Raw genomic sequence first — 17,926 nt, 5'->3', positions numbered from 1 at the left:
TTATACCTAAAGCAATGTAGGGGGAAGTGACTTGTCCAAGGTCACAAGGAGCAGCAGTGAGATTTGATCCCTGGCTTGTAGCCCACTGCTCTAACCACTAAGCTACATCTCTACCTCAGATGACCTCAAGATAGTGAGTCAATGTAATAAAGGACAAGCAAAAAGTATGCTTGGTCCCATAAGTAGAGGTATCATCAGAAAAAGGGTTTATATTGCCCTTGTGTAGGTCATTAGGGAGACCCAGCTTTAGTACTGTTTTCAGCACATTGAGATGCAAGAAGCAGTTGAGACAAAGGTTACTAAAATAATACAAGATCTGCCACACAGGCTTTGATAAAGGACAGGAAGGTGAAATTTTCCATAGTAAAGGAAATGCAAGAGCTCATGATATGAAGTTCTAGAGAACAAGATTCCAAAGAAACTAAGAAAATGCTTCTTTACCAAGAGGGTGACAGGTGTCTGCCATAGGTAGTGGCAATTAACCATGGTTGTTCCATGCAGCTTTCTTAGAAATTTGATGCAGTCATTCCCTACTCTATCTATTGCAATGTATTTATACATTCAAGCCTCCCCCTACTTTATTTCCGTTATCTTTTACCCCTGCCTGCTTCTGGATAATAAGGGGCAGATTTTAAATACTTGCGCGAGCGCGTACTTTTGTTTGCGCAGCAGGCGCGAACAAAAGTACGCTGGATTTTATAAGATATGCGCGTAGCCGCGCATATCTTATAAAATCCGGGGTCGGCGCGCGCAAGGGGGTGCACATTTCTGCAACCTGCGCGCGCCGAGCCCAGCGCGCGCTGCCTGTTTCCTCCGAGGCCGCTCTGATTTCAGAGCGGCCTCGGAGGGAACTTTCCTTCACCCTCCCCCCACCTTCCCCTCCCTTCCCCTACCTAACCCACCCCCCCGGCCCTATCTAAACCCCTATCTAACTTTGCGCACGTCGGCCAGCTGCCCCGCTCTGTGGTCCGGTCCCGGGGGCTGTTCCAGAGGCCGCAGCCATGCCCCCGGAACGCCCCCGGGCCGAAACCACGCCCCCACCGCCGCCCCCAAAACGCTGCACCACGCCCCCTAAACGCCGCGTCATCCCGCCACGCCCCCGCCACGCCCCCAACAGGAAGCCCCGGGACTTACGCGCGTCCCGGGGCTCTGCGCACGCAGGTGGCCTATGCAAAATGGGGTAGATTTTAAAAGAAGCGCGATCAGCCTACTTTTGCTTGCGCATCAGACTCAAGCAAAAGTACGCTGGATTTTAGTAGATACGCGCGGAGCCGCGCGTATCCACTAAAATCCTGGATCGGCGCGCGCAAGGCTATCGATTTTGTATAGCCTGCGCGCGCCGAGCCGCGCTGCCTCCCCCCAGTTCCCTCCGAGGCCGCTCCGATTTCGGAGCGGCCTTGGAGGGAACTTTCCTTTGCCCTCCCCTCACCTTACCCTCCCTTCCCCTACCTAACCCACCCACCCGGCCCTGTCTACACCCCCCCCTTACCTTTGTCGGGGGATTTACGCCTCCCGGAGGGAGACGTAAATCCCCGCGCGCCAGCGGGCCTGCTGCGCGCCGGGCCGCGACCTGGGGGCGGGTACGGAGGGCGCGGCCACGCCCCCGGGCCGTAGCCACGCCCCCATACCCGCCCCCAAAACGCTGCCGACACGCCCCCGGAACGCCGCGACGACCGGGCACGCCCCCGACACGCCCCCCTCCGAGAACCCCGGGACTTACGCGAGTCCCGGGGCTCTGCGCGCGCCGGGAGGCCTATGTAAAATAGGCTTCCCGGCGCGCAGGGCCCTGCTCGCGTAAATCCGCCCGGTTTTGGGCGGATTTACGCGAGCAGGGCTCTGAAAATCCGCCCCAATAGGCGCACCAGCGCGCAGGGGTTTTAAAATCCGCCCCTAAATGTATTATGTCTAAACATTATAAATTTATTTTCCACAGCTAAGTAGTTTTTAATCCAGATGATGCCAGAACAACATCTGATTTATGGCAATATTTCAGAGTTCACCATATTGTTTTAATGAGCATGAAAGATGAAGAAGACTTTGAATTTGCAAACAAGTGCTTCTGTGCGACGCTGTTTACTCATACCCATCATTTTAATATTTCTAAAAATAATTCTATATTTATTCCAGAAAGATAAAACTTGGGGAAGACAATTTTCATAGGAATTTGCCTTATGTAACTAAGCAGTTACCCAAGGAAATCCCCTGGACTGAAATTTCTGGGGAAAGGGGTGAGGGTTAAGGCTGTTATGGGAAAAGGGGGCAGGGCCAAAGATATGCTTAGGGTTGGGGGAAAATAAAGTATGCATGGGGATGTCATATTGAAATCCCAGCACACACCTTACCGTGCATATTTTGTACCCTTTGAAAAGCAGATGCAAAGCCCATGGGTACTTTTGTACCTACAGTCCCTGCTGGGCTGGAATTTTCAAATCAGTGTTTTCCTTTGAAAATCAACTTGCATTTATCTGCAGTGCTGCTTTAAAATGTTATTTTCTGTATGTTCAAATTATATCATCCTCTATTTTCCATATTACAACTATGGTCTAATTTGTTGTCATATTGATTTTCCAGATATTTAAAACAGGCTGCTAAAAAGTTACAGGATTCCACTGGCAATCTCTAGGTGTGCATACAAGCTGTCCAAAAAGATATATGATTTTTTATTGCTTTGTACTGAGATCAGAGCCATTATTATTTTGTTCAGTACAAAATGACACCGGCTTGAGCCTGGCTTGGTGCAAAATTGTACGGAAGAAAGTAATAATGGTGCTCACCTTGGTCTGTCGGTGCCATTTGAAATTGTGGCAATGGCAGGGCAAGAGCAGCTGGGGATCAATCCTGTCCTGTGAAAATTTAAATAGATTTTCAAGAGTAAGATGGTTTGGGAAGGCTAGAAACATCGGGGAAGAGCCCAGCAAGGTGGGTTTTTTTCTTTTTTTGGTGGTAATGCAGTGTCTGGACAAATTTGTTTTGTTTTACTTTGTTGTTTGCTGTTTATTCCAATTTTGTGGGGATTTTTTTTGTCATTTCAAATAAAATGAAATAAACAAAACAAAACAAAATGCCTCCCCCCAAAAAAAACCTGACAAAACAAAATGAAAAACCAAACAAAATGAGAAAAATGTCTGTGCAGTCCCCTAATAGGCTCAATGTCCATTTCCAAACATTTCCTGTTCAGATTTGCTAAAAGGAAGTTTACCTGTAGAGAAGCTGGTTAGGGAGCTTACTAGATGCAAAGAGTTATTTCTTTTCCATTCATCTTAGTCTGAAGCATTTTCCTTTAGTTACAACATTAAACAGGGGATCTTGCACAATATGATTACCTTTCTCATACAAACTGATGTTAAAATCTCCAGCATATTAGTTAACAACAGCTCAAAACAACTCCTGTATTTTTTTTTACTAAACTAAAAGCAAGAAAGTACTTACTTTGGAAAAGCCACTTTTCCAGAAATTTGTAAGTCAGCAAAACAATCTTCCTGTGCACAAAACCTGGCAAAAACTACCTATGCAAAAAAAAAAAAAAAAAAAGAATGTGAACAACGTGATGCAAAATTAGCAGGATGAGTTATCCGAATAACTTCTTTCGTTAAAGCTTTCTTTGAAACAAAGCTTCATGTATGAATTATATCTTTAAAAAGAATACACCATGCTTCCTCCTGCCCACCAACACTCACACACCTGGCTTCATTACTTTTGGTGTCAAACAGTTCAATAATGAACCAAAATGACCCAAATTCTATACTCAAAAAGCACTGGAATAGATACATTCCAGAAATATAAATTTATATGAATCAAAAAGGGCTTGATTCCCCAAAAATCAGGATCTAGAAGATTTTCTAGCAGAATATTTGAATATTTAGTGAATATTTAGTGAATGAAAATAATCACAACTTCCAATAAAATATGCAGCTCAGAGGCCCTGTATATCTCAGAAAAGTTGCATAAACCCTCTTGAGATCTCTTTAGACCAACCCCACTTGGAATTATGTAATGCATTACAACCTTTAGCACAGTGTGCATAACCCTCTTGACCCCTTTTCGGATACACAGAGTTGCTCTGATGGCATCATCAACATCTGGAACAAGGTAGAAGAAATATATTGTATAGCCTCAAATCCAAATGTCCTCTTGAGCTGAGGCCAAGAAGCCAGAAATGCATGCCTCCTCTTCGAGTACCCTACTACCTTATTTATATATCTTCTGAAGGACTTCCATGGCTCTAGTCCAAATGCTTCAGTGCTATCAATAGAAAACATAAGTCACCCCAAATCTTTTCTGGTGCTAAAAGATCATTATGTATTTAAAAGAAAGAATTGTTAAACAGGATATAGGGACTTCTCACTTTAATCTGAAGAAAGAAAACATTCATGCACATTGATTGACTTCTGTCTCTTAGATGTACATCAAGGAGGATCATTCCCTTCACGACTCCCTTCATACAACTCAACATATATATATACACAGCTCTCTTTTGCTGTCTGCCTGTCTGTCTCTCTCTTCATATACATATATCTGTGTGTGTTGTGAGCCAGAAATTAGAAAAACGAATCACATTATGACATACACAAACATTCCCTTTTTCTTTAAACATCAATTTATTTGCTATAAAATTAATTTGAAGGATTTGCTAGCCTCATAGTTTCTAGTGCTATTTTGTAATGTTATAAAGTAATTTTAAATGTTGCTAGTTGCTCAAGCAAAAGGGCTGAAATGCAATTGTTTCAAAGACCATACAATGAATGCATTGCCAGTTATAATAATCCAGTATAAGCTAATGAATTTGGTGCACTAACTAGATGAAAACAATTTGGTTCAACTACATAAGATGCAATAAAAAGAGAGGAACTGGCTAGCAGTTTCAAGACATTAAAACACAACATGGGAATGGTGTTATCAGGAGATATTCACAGTCATCCAGTGTTTGTGAAACATATGATAGAGTTCACATTTAAAAGTCTCTAATCCTTTTAAGAATGTTGCACTTCTGGAGAGGAGGACCACTACTAATCTAAAGGGGGTTTTGTGACACACCATCTTGCTAAGAGTACACCAGTCATTTCACTGCCACATACCCAGTTAGGGGAAAATAAAATTAAATAAAGCCCTCTATTTCCTTGTTAGTGATACAGCTTTTGAAGTGTTTCAAAACCGAATACATTCTGCACTACCAGTCTCCAAACTGGAAAGATTTATAGGGTATTTCAGGGTATGAGTTTCTCTTTCTCCATGTTGTGTAAGGACTGCTATAATCTGCTATAATTACTGAAATTCATATGCTATTTAAGATATTAACATTCTAACCTTGCTTTTTAGAACAGTGTCTTTTCCTTCACCTTGCTGAAGGATTGGTTGAAGAGGTGGCAATTCTTCTGTACTTCTCTTCTTTACAATATGATCTCCAAGATGATAAGCTGCTTCAAGATGTATTGGAGTCAGAATATCCCTTATGTCTTTCTGAAAAAAAAAAAAAAAACAAGACAGTTAAGGACACAGGGAAACATAACAGGACCCTCTTTACTAAAGAGCTTTCCCATAGAATTAGCATAATAGGAAACCTTTTAAAAACAACAACATAAGAACTGCAATACTGCGCCCAACCAGGGGTCCATCAAGCTCAGTATTCTCTGTCCAGCAGTGGCCAATTCAGGTCACAAGTACCTGGCAGGATCTCAGATGATAAATAGATCCAATGCTGCTAACACTCAGGGATTAGTACTGACTTTCCCCAAGTCTACCTGGTTAATAACAGGTAGACTTGGGGGCCTTCTCCTCCAGGAACCTGTCAAAACCTTTTTTTAAATCCAGCTACTCTAACTGCTGTTACCACATCCATCAGCAATGAAATCCAGAGCTTAATTGTGCATTAAGTGAAAAAAGAATTTTCTCTGATTTATTTTAAATGTGCTACTTACTAATTTCATGGAATGTCCCCTAATCTTTGTATAATTTGAAAGAGTAATAGAGCCACCATTGTAATAGAGCCACTTAATATTTTTTGAAAGAGTAATAAGGCCACTTATGTACTTGAATACAACATCCAGTCATTTTAGCCTAAAAAATGGATGCCACCATCTAGTTTTACAAGAACATTAATCAGGTAAACATATCAAATACCAGAGAATCTTATGAGATACAATTATTATGAATCATTTATTTATTAATGTATATTGCTTTTTTCTTATATATTTTCCAAATGTATTGTACATGTACTGAATCTGCAAATATAATATTGCAGTACTACAACTCCATTACAGTATATGTATAGTAAATATACAGCATCATGGCATTTACCATGTCTTGTGATATTTCAGATTAGAGGAGAGCATAGAACCTCATAGAACATAAGAACAAATTGCCATGCTGGATCAGACCAAGGGTCCATCAAGCCCAGCATCCTGTTTCCAACAGAGGCCAAACCAGGCCTCAAGAACCTGGCAATTACCCAAAAGGATGAAAGTACAATGATAAAGGTAATCTAGTAACTAAACTGTGAAAAGATGAATCGGAAATGACTCATTACACTTACCAATTTATATCATTTACAAACTATGTTACCAACCCTAAAATGGCACCTATGTAACTTAAGATACGTTAGCCTCATTTTATGTGCCTTAATGTAAACCGTTGTGACGGTTCCCACCAAACGACGGTATAGAAAAATGTTAAATAAATAAATAAATAAATAAATTAAATAAACACTGAGAAGATCCCATGCTACTGATGCAATTAACTGGTATATGAATCTATACAACTATGTAGATGAGTGTGACAGCTAGTCAAACAGATAAGCAACCACTCCCTAGGTAAATGCATGCATTCAGGGGAGATTGTATAACAGCCACATAAATCTTCAGGCTGTTAAATACCTAAGTTACACCACTTTTCAAAATGAACTTCCTTGCATTATTTTGCTTTGAAAATTATCTCATAAAAATTAGCTGCAGAAAGTTACACCTGCTAATTTGTGTGGGCAACGTTCCTGGGGAAATTTAAGTATGCTTTTCAAAATAGAAAAAGTATGTGCGTAAATGCAAACCCCACCCAAACCCTGGGCCACCTCTCCTCAATGCACTTAACATTAAGGTGCCTCAGTGGGCTCAGCTATGAGGCCATAACATAGCCACATGGCTAGCCCAGCATGGCCAAAAACTAGGATGGGAAAGGGGTGTGACTAGGGGAGTGGGGATGGAGCAGTCTTGCAGCAATCTAAGGAGGTGATGATTTCCTACTGTGACTCTCGCAGCTATCGCATATTGCCGCCATCACTGCCGCTTCCTGGGTCACACACACCATTGCCACGTCACTCGAAGAGAGGAAGGCCGTGGATGACTGAAGCAGTGTGTTAGCCTCCAGCCAACAGTAACTGACTGCTGAGATGACGCTCAGCCCTTCTCACAGGCAGAGGTGGTGTGACGACCGGGCCAGCGTTCTGAGAAGAGAAGTGGTAGAGAAGTGGAAGAACACACTGTGAGGCCATCTCCTTTAAGTATTGCTGCCATCCCAGAACTATTACCATGCTTCTTCTCTCCCCCTTTCCCCACACAGGAAGGTCCAGCCAAACATGAGGAGGACACCAGCAGCTCCAGGAGAGACCTACTATGTCAGCAGGAAACCACTTGCAGGAGGCGTTTGGGGAGGCAAACATTGTGCTTCCAGCTGCAGATAAGGGTATGGGAAGAGGAGGAAGAAGCAAGGAGCTGGCTCCCAGCAAGGAATGACCTCTAGTCTCCAGGGCCTAGGCGCCTACTCCCCCTTTGCAGAAGAGCACAGCATGCAAGAAGAGCTGCAGTACCAGTCAGAGGAAGGAGCAGGTGGCAGATCAGGGTCCCTGGTAGGTCTCCGGCCAGAGGGAAGATAACCTTGAGCGGCTCATCCTCCAGCTCAGGTGCAATGCAGCACAGGATGGAATGCAATGGGTTCATGAGAAGCTCTGGAAAGAAACTTTGTTGAAGCAGCTCAGAAAGAGAGGAAAGCACACAATGCCACAGCAAGCTGTGAGGCAGCAGCCCAGCATACATTACCACTGCAGAACAATCTCGAGGATCAGCCTTCTCCAGCTGAGTCTTTTTTCTGATCTAATGAGGAGGGGGTGCGATTGTGTGAGTGAAGCGGGCAGTTCTGAGAATGGTGGTGGGAGTAGAAATGAGGGGGAGGGAGAGAACTTGGTGGAGGTACATGGAAAAGGTACGAAATAGATGATGAATGGAATGAAGGCATTTTTTTAAGCTTATGGGCAGCAAAATGAAAAGGCGGGCTAGAGGAGCATTTAATGCATGGCATTCCTTGACTTCTGTGTCTTCCAGCACCAATGAATCATCCTTGAATTCTGAATTTGAGACCACAGCATGTGGTGGACCAGTAGTGGGTTGGTGGCATCGAGGATGGGTTAAGCTATGTAGGGGGATCGGGAACATATTCAATAGCAGCACTAGGTGTCCATGTCCCAGATAAAGTAAAACAGAAAATATGGAAAGGGAATTATATGGATGTGTTCAAATGATTGTTGAGGAACCCTGAGAAGCTGGGTGAAGTAAAAAAGGTAGATAAGAAAGCGGGCAATGAGTCCAAGAACTGGCAATAGGTACCCAGATCTATAAGTAACTGGATTTTGGATTTTCTTGCATTGGCCAGCATCACTGGCGAGAAAAGGCCTGAGTTGTATGCAAGTTTCCAATATGATAATTAGAGTTCACAGAGCCTACGTGTTTGGACTTAAACTACGATGAAAGGTTTAGAAAGAAGCTGGCATGTAGCAAATCAGCAGCTTGGGGATTCAGGGATATAAATATATGACTTCACAGTGGCTGCAGTCCTTTCCACTCGGGTTGGGGCTTACTGGGATCCACCAGTCCTTGCCTGAAGGTTATTGGACCTCTTTGCTCAGACCTTGAGAGGGAACCACCAAAAAACCTTGTGGCAGTACAACAATAGGCAGTGTGCCTGGATGCAGGCCTGCAAGCTTAAGAACCAATGGTGGACACCCAGCCATGCAGGGCCAAAAGAGAGTTCAGGGTCCTCCATTACACCTGTGGCACACCATTTCAGAAAGTGAAGTCCCCAGTGTCTTTACACATAATGAATACATGGCTAAATAGATCCCAAAATCATAATGCTGCACAACTACTATGGGAAGGTTTTCATTTGGGTTTAGAATCCCATACATGGGGTGAAATGGCATATTCCAGATGAAGAATGCTGCATCTGTTAGGGATAATGAGGGGCAGGTACAATTGGAATTGCAAAAGGAAATTGACTTGGGGCCCTTTCAATGCTGCCCCAGATACACACTTGAGCCTATTTGTGCATTTTGTCACTGGGCTTAGTGCTAAAAAAGTAAGAGGAAAAATTTAGGATAATTCATAACTATTCTTATCCTGAAGGGCTTGGGATTAACAGCTTCTTAGATCAGGAAAACTAAGTTCAATATGTGACCTTCAGATTGTTAGGTTATACTTTCCAAGGCCAATATTATTTTAATAAGTGTATACCCACTGGATGTTCAGTATCGTGTGCACATTTTGAGGTCTTTGGCACACTTGTGCACTGGGTTTTAGAGCAGGAGGCAGGAGGAGCGTTGGTTACACATTATCTCGATGATTTCTTGTTTGTGGGCCCTAGTCATTCAGAAATTTGTCAGAATCCTTTAAACATATTTAGGGCTTTAGCTAAAGAATTTGGCATCCCTCTCACCGAAGACAAGAAGGAAGAAGGTCAAATTAAGGAAGGTCCAATCCATAGACTGACCTTTCTGATCATTGAGCTGAACTCTGTAGAAATGGTGACCCAGTTGCCAGCAAACAAAATGCAGAGTTTGTCCAAGGCAGTAGCTCATACATTGAAGTTCAGGAAGCTAACTTTCAGGCAGGTTCAGTCTGTAATAGGCTGACTGAATTTTGTATGCAGGGTTATACCTATGGGTAAGATATTCATTCGTAGGCTAACAGAATCTATAGTTGGAGTTAGGGCAAAACACTACCATATACAGTTGGCTAGTGGTTTAAAAAAGGATCTGAAGATCTGGCAGGAATTCCTTAATCACTATAATGGGCTACCATTGAGGCAAGCATCAGCGGTCACAGTCAAGGCTTTGGTGATATTTTCCAAGATGTGTGGAGTCTTGGCTGCAGCAATGGCATAGTATGAGTGTCACATGAAACATAGCCTTTTTAGAGCTGTTACCGATATTGATGGCATTAAGCTAGCCAACAAGAGAGAGTTGCTTCACTCAGACAATCCAGCAGTAGTGGCAGCCAACTACAGGCAGTCAGCTAAAGGTCCAGTACTAATGGGGTGAATGAGGTTAATAAGTTCTGCATGCGCAGCACTGGAATTTGTTGATGAAGGCTAAGCATCTTCCAGGCATTCACATTGCAGTAGCTGATGCTTTTTCTCAATTTAAGTGGTCAGTTTTCATGTTGTTGGCACCGAAAGCAGGAAAGCAAGGTAAGAAGATGCAACTCAGCCTATAGGCTCTTGGGACATTGAGATTCTGATAATGAAGGCTCAGGTACCTAGTACCTGCAAAGCCTACCTGAGAGGATGGAAGCTGTCATGGTCCTTCTGTGCAAAAATAGGCAAAGGCTAGAGTGGACCAATTCACAATGAGCATTTAGGTAACTTTTTAATGCAAGATTGAAAACTGGGGATTACAGTGGATGCCATAAGGACAGCATTGCTGGGTGTCACCTTTGTCACCTTAAGGGGCACCCTTAACCAACTGTATCCTTTCTGGTATGGAAGATCCTTCAGCTTGGAACAGGGAAGACATCTAGTCAAAGCACCTGGATTATAATAAGCCAATAGTCCACCAGGTCTTGGAAAAGATTTGGAGGGTAGGAGCAGCTGTCTGTTTCTCTTCCTATGAAATGGTCCTATTTCGGACTGCATTTTCACTAGCGTTTTTCACAGCCTTGACAATCAGTGAATTGTTGCCTTCCTCCAGGCATCCATGGGCAAAAGGTGGTATACAGGAAGATGATGAACGTTTGTAGAAAAGATCAGGATCAGCAGATCTAAGACAGACCAAGATGCTAAAGATATGTGGGTTGGTCTGCAGGAGGTACGGAAAATTGTCACCTACCCCCATAGCAAACTCAAAGGAAGGTGTGTGTGTAGGGGGGTCATTTTTGGCTCATCAAAATAGGGCTACCCTATCCAGATTTCAATTCCCATCTGTTTTAAAAAAAAACTTACTATCAGAACAAAGCAATATTGTGCGTTGAACCTAGCGCGTAGGTTAACAAGCACTTGGACACGTGTTTTGGATATGCGTTTGTAACCCCTGATACAACAAGGGGATCAGCGCGTCCAAAACGCACGTTCAACTCACGTGTAGATAATTGCGCTCATCACATATAAATTCCATGTGCAAGAGGCTATTAGCTATTACCCCATGATGCAAAAAATCCCTGTGCTCCCAAGGCACACTTTTTAACCCATCAAATTTTACACTAGCCCGGAACAAGCATAAAGTCTTCCCATGCATTAAGGGTTCAACTTAAAAGCAAAAAAACTGGTTTTGTGTGGTTCCTCCTGTTTAGTATCATCGCGATACTAAGTAGGAAGAACCACAGAGAGCAGCACCATGCATAAAAAAGTCTTGATGTAAAAAAAAAAAAATTGGGGGCACAAAATATACATCCATAATATACATGCTCAGGGCCGTGTATATTGTGCGTGCGTATTGTGCCAGTTAATTAGTTTCAGGGTAAAACAGATGCTCATAAACTGAGCGTCCCTTTTTGGTAACCTGCATACACAGGGCACTTAATATTAATTTATTTACTGCTTCAGTTACAGCCAATTGGTCCATTCACTGTCACATGCCAGTGAAAGGACCAATCCCCTTTCAGAAGGGGAATAGGCCTGCCGGAGGGGTGGGGAGGGAACTCTGGCCAGGCTGTTGTGGACGCACAGCCACTTTTCCTAAACGCCCGATGCACAGCACTAGGGACACACAAATTATCCATTGCAAGTCCTTTTTAGCACGGCAGCTCATTTGTGTATTGCATCGAGCATCCATAAGAGGTGGATGTGTGCAAGTTCAAAAAACATTCATCCACTTTGATGCACATTTCTTATGTTCATGATATTGCATCAGCTTGTATGTGACGGCTTTGACCCAGCGGCTTTTGGTATGCACCCCTTCTGCATTGATGCAGTGAGGTTCATGACACAGGAAAAGCCTTAGTGGGTAGGGATGTGAATCGTTTTTTGACGATTTAAAAAAATCGTCAGATATTTTTTAAATCATCAAAAATCGTTAAGAGTCGCGATACAATAGAAATTCCCCCGATTTATCGTGAAAAATCGTAAATCGGGGGAGGGGGAGGACAGGAAAACCGGCACACCAAAACAACCCCTAAACCCACCCTGACCCTATAAAACTAATCCCTTACCTTCCCCCGCCCTCCCGAACCCCCCCAAAACATTTTACGAGTACCTGGTGGTCCAGTGGGGGCGCGGGGACCGATCTTGGGCCATCGGCGCCATTTTGGCTGCCACTCAAAAATGGCACCGATGGCCCGATAAAAAAAAAAACCCACCCGACCCTTTAAAAATGACCCCTTAGGTGCCCCCACCCTCCCGAGCCCCCCAAAACATTTTAAAATTACCTGGTGGTCTAGTGGTGGTCTCGGGAGCGATCTCCCATTCTTGGGCCGTCGGCTGCCACTCATAAAGATGGCGCCGATGGCCCTTTGCCCTTACCATGTGACAGGGTATCCGTGCCATTGGCTGCCGGCCATCCAGTGCTCCTACCATGTGACAGGGGCTGGCCAATGGCACGGATACCCTGTCATATGGTAAGGTCAAAGGGCCATCTGCTCATACATGCATGTGCTCATTTTAAAATTAGCCTGAAAGGATGTAAGGGAGTAGGTGGGGTGGGATTTAGGGCAGGTGGAAAGCAAGTAATACTATGCTGGGAATTGACCTATGGTGCCCATGTTATGCACATATTGGTCGGGCAATCTTCAAAAGGGCCATTACTGCAGGTAAAGAACTTTTTTATTTGAAGAAGTTCCTTTGAAAATGACCTTCTCAGTGGTTAAATGTATCCAGTACACATGTATTTCTATAGCTATGTAGATAGATGAATAGGTATGATATTTGAATTCATATGTGTACACACACACATACAAACACAAACACCCCCATAAACACACATACTTAAACCCACACACATATTAATCTAGAAAGAGAGAGAAAAATAGTCTTATGCTCAACAATTACATGTGTCGCAGTGACTTAAATATATACACACTACATCAAACTACCATATGTTGCACAACCTTTGTCTCTTCCATTACAGCAGCAACCAGAAATCTGATAGAAAGATGCAATATACATTTTAATCAGCATTCAAAATGGAATTAAACATAGAGGGGCGGATTTTCAGAGCCCTGCTCGCGTAAATCCGCCCAAAACCGGGCGGATTTACGCGAGCAGGGCCCTGCGCGCCGGGAAGCCTATTTTACATTGGCCTCCCGGCGCGCGCAGAACCCCGGGACTCGCGTAAGTCCCGGGGTTTTCGGAGTGGGCGTGTCGGGAGGCGTGTCGGGGGGCGGGGCCGGAGCGCGCGGCGTTGCGGGGGCGTGTCGGCAGCGTTTTGGGGGCGGGTACGGGGGCGTGGCTACGCCCGGGGGGCGTGGCCGCGCCCTTCGTACCCGCCCCCAGGTCGCGGCCCGGCGCGCAGGAGGCCCGCTGGCGCGCGGGGATTTACGCCTCCCTCCGGGAGGCGTAAATCCCCCGACAAAGGTAGGATGGGGGTTTAGACAGGGCCGGGCGGGTGGGTTAGGTAGGGGAAGGGAGGGGAAGGTGAGGGGAGGGCAAAGGAAAGTTCCCTTCTAGGCCGCTCCGATTTCGGAGCGGCCTAGGAGGGAACGGGGGTAGGCTGCGCGGCTCGGCGCGCGCAGGCTATACGAAATCGATAGCCTTGCGCGCGCCGATCCAGGATTTTAGTAGATACGCGCGACTACGCGCGTATCTACTAAAATCCAGCGTACTTTTGTTTGCGCCTGGAGCGCAAACAAAAGTAGGCTGTTCGCGCTCGTCTGAAAATCTACCCCATAATTAATAGTTGGTGTGCCCACCATTAGCTTGCAAAATGGCTTTAAAACAAGTAGGATATGAACACAACAAATTTGAAATACTTTTGGAAAATGATTCTGATTTAATAAGACCAATTCCAAATTTCAAAGCAAAGTTTCAGTGGAATAACGACCCTGACCACTTTTCTTCAACATTAAACTCTCCACCTCATCCTTAATAATTGCACCTATGTTTTCTGCAGCATTCAAGTCTGGAGAATTCCCTGGCCAAACATAGGTACCCTAAAAATCAATGCCATTTTCTTTAAGAGGCTGTTGCATGGCATTGGCTTGCATGCATGGCACCTTATCATGGAAAAAAGTAGCTTTGCTTACTACCAAAACGTTTTCCGGATTACTCAAAAATGAGATAACATTTTCGGCTAAAATTGTATTCCAAAAATAGGCACCATACCAAGATTCCCCATGTTCTTTGATTACCCACAACTATTTATTCACTGTGAACATGACAAATAGAGCAATATAAGCAGAGTTTCTGACTATTTGGCGATAATGTACCTCCTTGCTAATTTCATTCAAAGTTTTTGACCAAACTCGATCATTTTGAAAATTTCATTTTCAAATTGAACAAATAAAAAATTCATCAGAAAGCACTAAATGAAGGAAATCCTATTCATCCCAATTTCGTAACCAATTTGCCAACCCAAGCCTGTCTTGGATATTGGTTTCGTTTTTCAATGGTTTCGAAAGAGCAGTGAAACACCTGGATACCAGCCCTGACTCAATAATGATAAACAGTTCTTCTATCAATATTTTTCCTCTTCACATTAAAAATCATTCATGCCACCTGATAACAGCTTTTTTTCTGCTTGTTGCTGAAATTTTCAGTAATTTTTTGGCTTTCTTGAGACAATTTTAGTGGTTGACCATCACCAAGTTCCATAAAACACTCATCAGCAGTCTTACCCCATGTCCTTTGAACCCAGCTTCTGCTTTGATCTAATTTTTCTGAAATCCACTTCTTCGTAATAAAGATTACTCTAGCATCACATTTCTCATGAAATACAATGCACATAAGGGCAGATTTTGAATTCCCGGCACGCGTAAATCCTGGCCTTTAGGCGCGTGTCCAGTCCTGATGCGCGCCAGGTGAATCTTCCAAGAGGCCCGGCCACGCGCGTAAAGGCCAGGATGTGCTCAAGTGCGGGCCTCTTGGAAGGGGCAGGCCGGAGGGTATGTTTTGGGCGGGGGTGGGCCGTGACAGCACCATTATTCGCTGTCCCAGAGACCATCTTCTGGCACACGCAAGTTACTTCAGGACAGGCCCTGAAGTAACTTAAAAAATAAAAGGTAACAAAAATTTAAAATTGTTTTTAGAGGATGGGGAGGAGAGGGGAAGAGGAAGGGCGTTAGGGTAGGAGGTAGGAAAGTTCCCTCCCAGTCCCCTCCTAAATTGGAGCAGACTGGGAGGGAACTGGGGAAGGCTCCAATGCATTGCTGTGCGAAAATCGCTAAAATGTACCCCCCTTGCACACACCGCCCCCAATTTTGTAACATGCGTGCACCAGCACGCACATGTTATAAAATTGCGTGTCCAGGTGTGCGCACCAGGTAGTGCGAGCAAATGGACGTGTGCATATTTTTTCAAAATCTACCCCTTACTACGGTCAATCTGATACTGGCTTTCTTGAGATTTTTTTTGCTATTGTGCATTCTGGCCATAAATAATACATTTAAGCAATGTGTAAGATACTGAAATTCCAAATGAAATGGCCTAAAATGGTTCAAAAATTATATTTGTGGGGTAATCCAGTGGGGCACTGGGGGGGACAAAGTTATGCAGCACCGGGTATAGTATAGTATCAGGAAATTTTCAAGGAGTGCTTGTTATTGTATTAAGCAACAGACTAAATAAAAAAGACCAGCATAAGCTCATATACAGCTGTAAATCCACCTCAGTTACCTAGAGGGGGTAGAGATGGATAAAGCACTCAAACCTTCCAGGCTTATTACATATAAGTTTTTTAGGGGGGTGGGAGGAACTGTATGCATTTATGCTCCTTTCATTTGACTTTTTATCAACATATAAGTAGCTATAAGTATACCACTAACATGGCCTCCGTCAAGGTAATGGATAAAAAAATATCCCTAAATGGCTTAGAAATTAAAATGTTGCATGCATTTTATCACACTTAAAATGTCATGCTAACGTAAAGATTGTTGATTCCAGTTTCCTTTTAAAGGTTCTGTAGGCTGTGTTTAATTCTGCTGCAGAACCTATTTAAAACAGCAGTTGTTAACATGAATCTTTGATTATGAAGGAATGCTGCAAATCAGGGTTCAAATCCCAAGTTGTCTATTTGTGCAAACTGAACAGCTTGATGTAGAGCATATAACAATAACAAACTTGATTAAATTATTCCCTGGATAAATGAAACAGTCACTGATGGCACTTCCTCATGTCCACTGCTTTAATTCTTACCTCCAAGCTTGGTATGACCAAACCACATGATATCTAATTCATACTAATTTTCTACAAGGCCTTCTTTGCGCCTGCTGTATATTAATCTCATTAAACTAATTAGATATCAATTATTCTTTTCACAAAGTATGAACATGCATTCCTGCAAGAATTGAAACTGACACATATTCAGGCTTATTTAACTATTGCTACTTCAATTAAATATAAATACGTTTGTAGAAAATGACAAATTAGAATAATTTTGATATTTTTTAAGAATCTGGGGATTAGGTGGGGGAAGGAAGGTGGCTACATACTAAGGCTGCATTAAGGAATATGCACTAACTACCATGAATGTGTGCTAAATAATGTAAAATGTATTAAACTAATATTTTCCAGAACTGAACAACAACATCAAATTCATGTTAAGCAAGTCCTACAATGCCTCCGAGAGAACAAGTTATTTGCTAAATTAGACAAATGTCTATTCCACCAGGACAAGTTACCATTTCTGGGGTATATTGTTTCTAAAGAAGGCTTACATATGGATCCGAAGAAACTTAAGGCCATATTGGACTGGCCCCAACCCACGGGGCTTAAAGCCTTACAAAGATTTTGGGGATAATTATTGACAATTTATTCCCGGTTACTCCACTTTGGTAGCACCCCTTACTGCCTTAACTAAGTAGGCAGAGGTCCCATCTGGGTTCTCCAAACTCCAAAAAGGCAGGCAATCAACTGTCAACAATGGCAATAGCATCAACTTCAGAACTTAGGAAGAACTCAAGAACTGACTTGAGTATGCTCAACCCCAAAATATTAAGGGGAACACTGACCAATCTCAAAAACAGGAGGAAGGGCCATTGCCTGAAGAGGGACCAAAAATGTAAACATCTACCAGCATAAAAATAGGGAAAACATTGGTAATAGTGAAGCCACTACTACAGTTGTTTACTCTTTCATAAATTACAAAGACTAGGGGACATGCAATAAAATTACTAAGTAGTATATTTAAAACAAATAGGAGAAAATATTTTTTTACCGAATGCATAATTAAGCTCTGAAATTCATTGCCAGAGGATTTGGTGAAAGCTGTTCATATAGCTGAGTTTAAAAAAGGTTTGGACAAGTTCCTGGAGGAAATGTTCATAAACCATTATTAAGGTGGAGTTAAAAAACTCTACTGCTTATCTCTGGGATAGATAGCATGAGATCTATTGACTTTTTGAGATCTTGCCAGGTACTTGTGACCTGGATTGGCCATTGTAAGAAACAAGATACTGGGCTAGATGGAATTTTGCTCTCAACCAGTATGGCAAATCTTAGGTTTTTATGTTGGAATTAAAACATACTTCCAGATGAAATAACAGCCTGCAAATTAAAGGAAACAAAACAAAATGTTTAATGAGCA

At 43.1% G+C, this 17,926-nt stretch overlaps 1 protein-coding gene across 1 annotated transcript in view; it reads right to left on the bottom strand.

The window, feature by feature from the left end:
- ITGA4 (integrin subunit alpha 4) overlaps window positions 1-17,926 on the bottom strand; it is a 171,454-nt gene that overhangs the window by 47,961 nt on the left and 105,567 nt on the right. Inside the window, exons 16-17 of the mRNA XM_029605917.1 lie at window positions 5,305-5,457; window positions 3,430-3,506 (exon numbers count right to left, since the gene is read on the bottom strand). Of these exons, the coding sequence (XP_029461777.1) occupies window positions 3,430-3,506; window positions 5,305-5,457 (230 nt within the window). The remainder of the gene's footprint in view (window positions 1-3,429; window positions 3,507-5,304; window positions 5,458-17,926) is intronic.

The sequence above is a fragment of the Rhinatrema bivittatum genome, chromosome 6 (genome assembly GCF_901001135.1).
Source record: "Rhinatrema bivittatum chromosome 6, aRhiBiv1.1, whole genome shotgun sequence".
In the NCBI taxonomy this organism is placed as follows: domain Eukaryota; kingdom Metazoa; phylum Chordata; class Amphibia; order Gymnophiona; family Rhinatrematidae; genus Rhinatrema; species Rhinatrema bivittatum.
The sequence above is the reverse complement of the archived record's forward strand: the minus strand, read 5'-3'. Positions and strand labels throughout refer to the sequence as shown.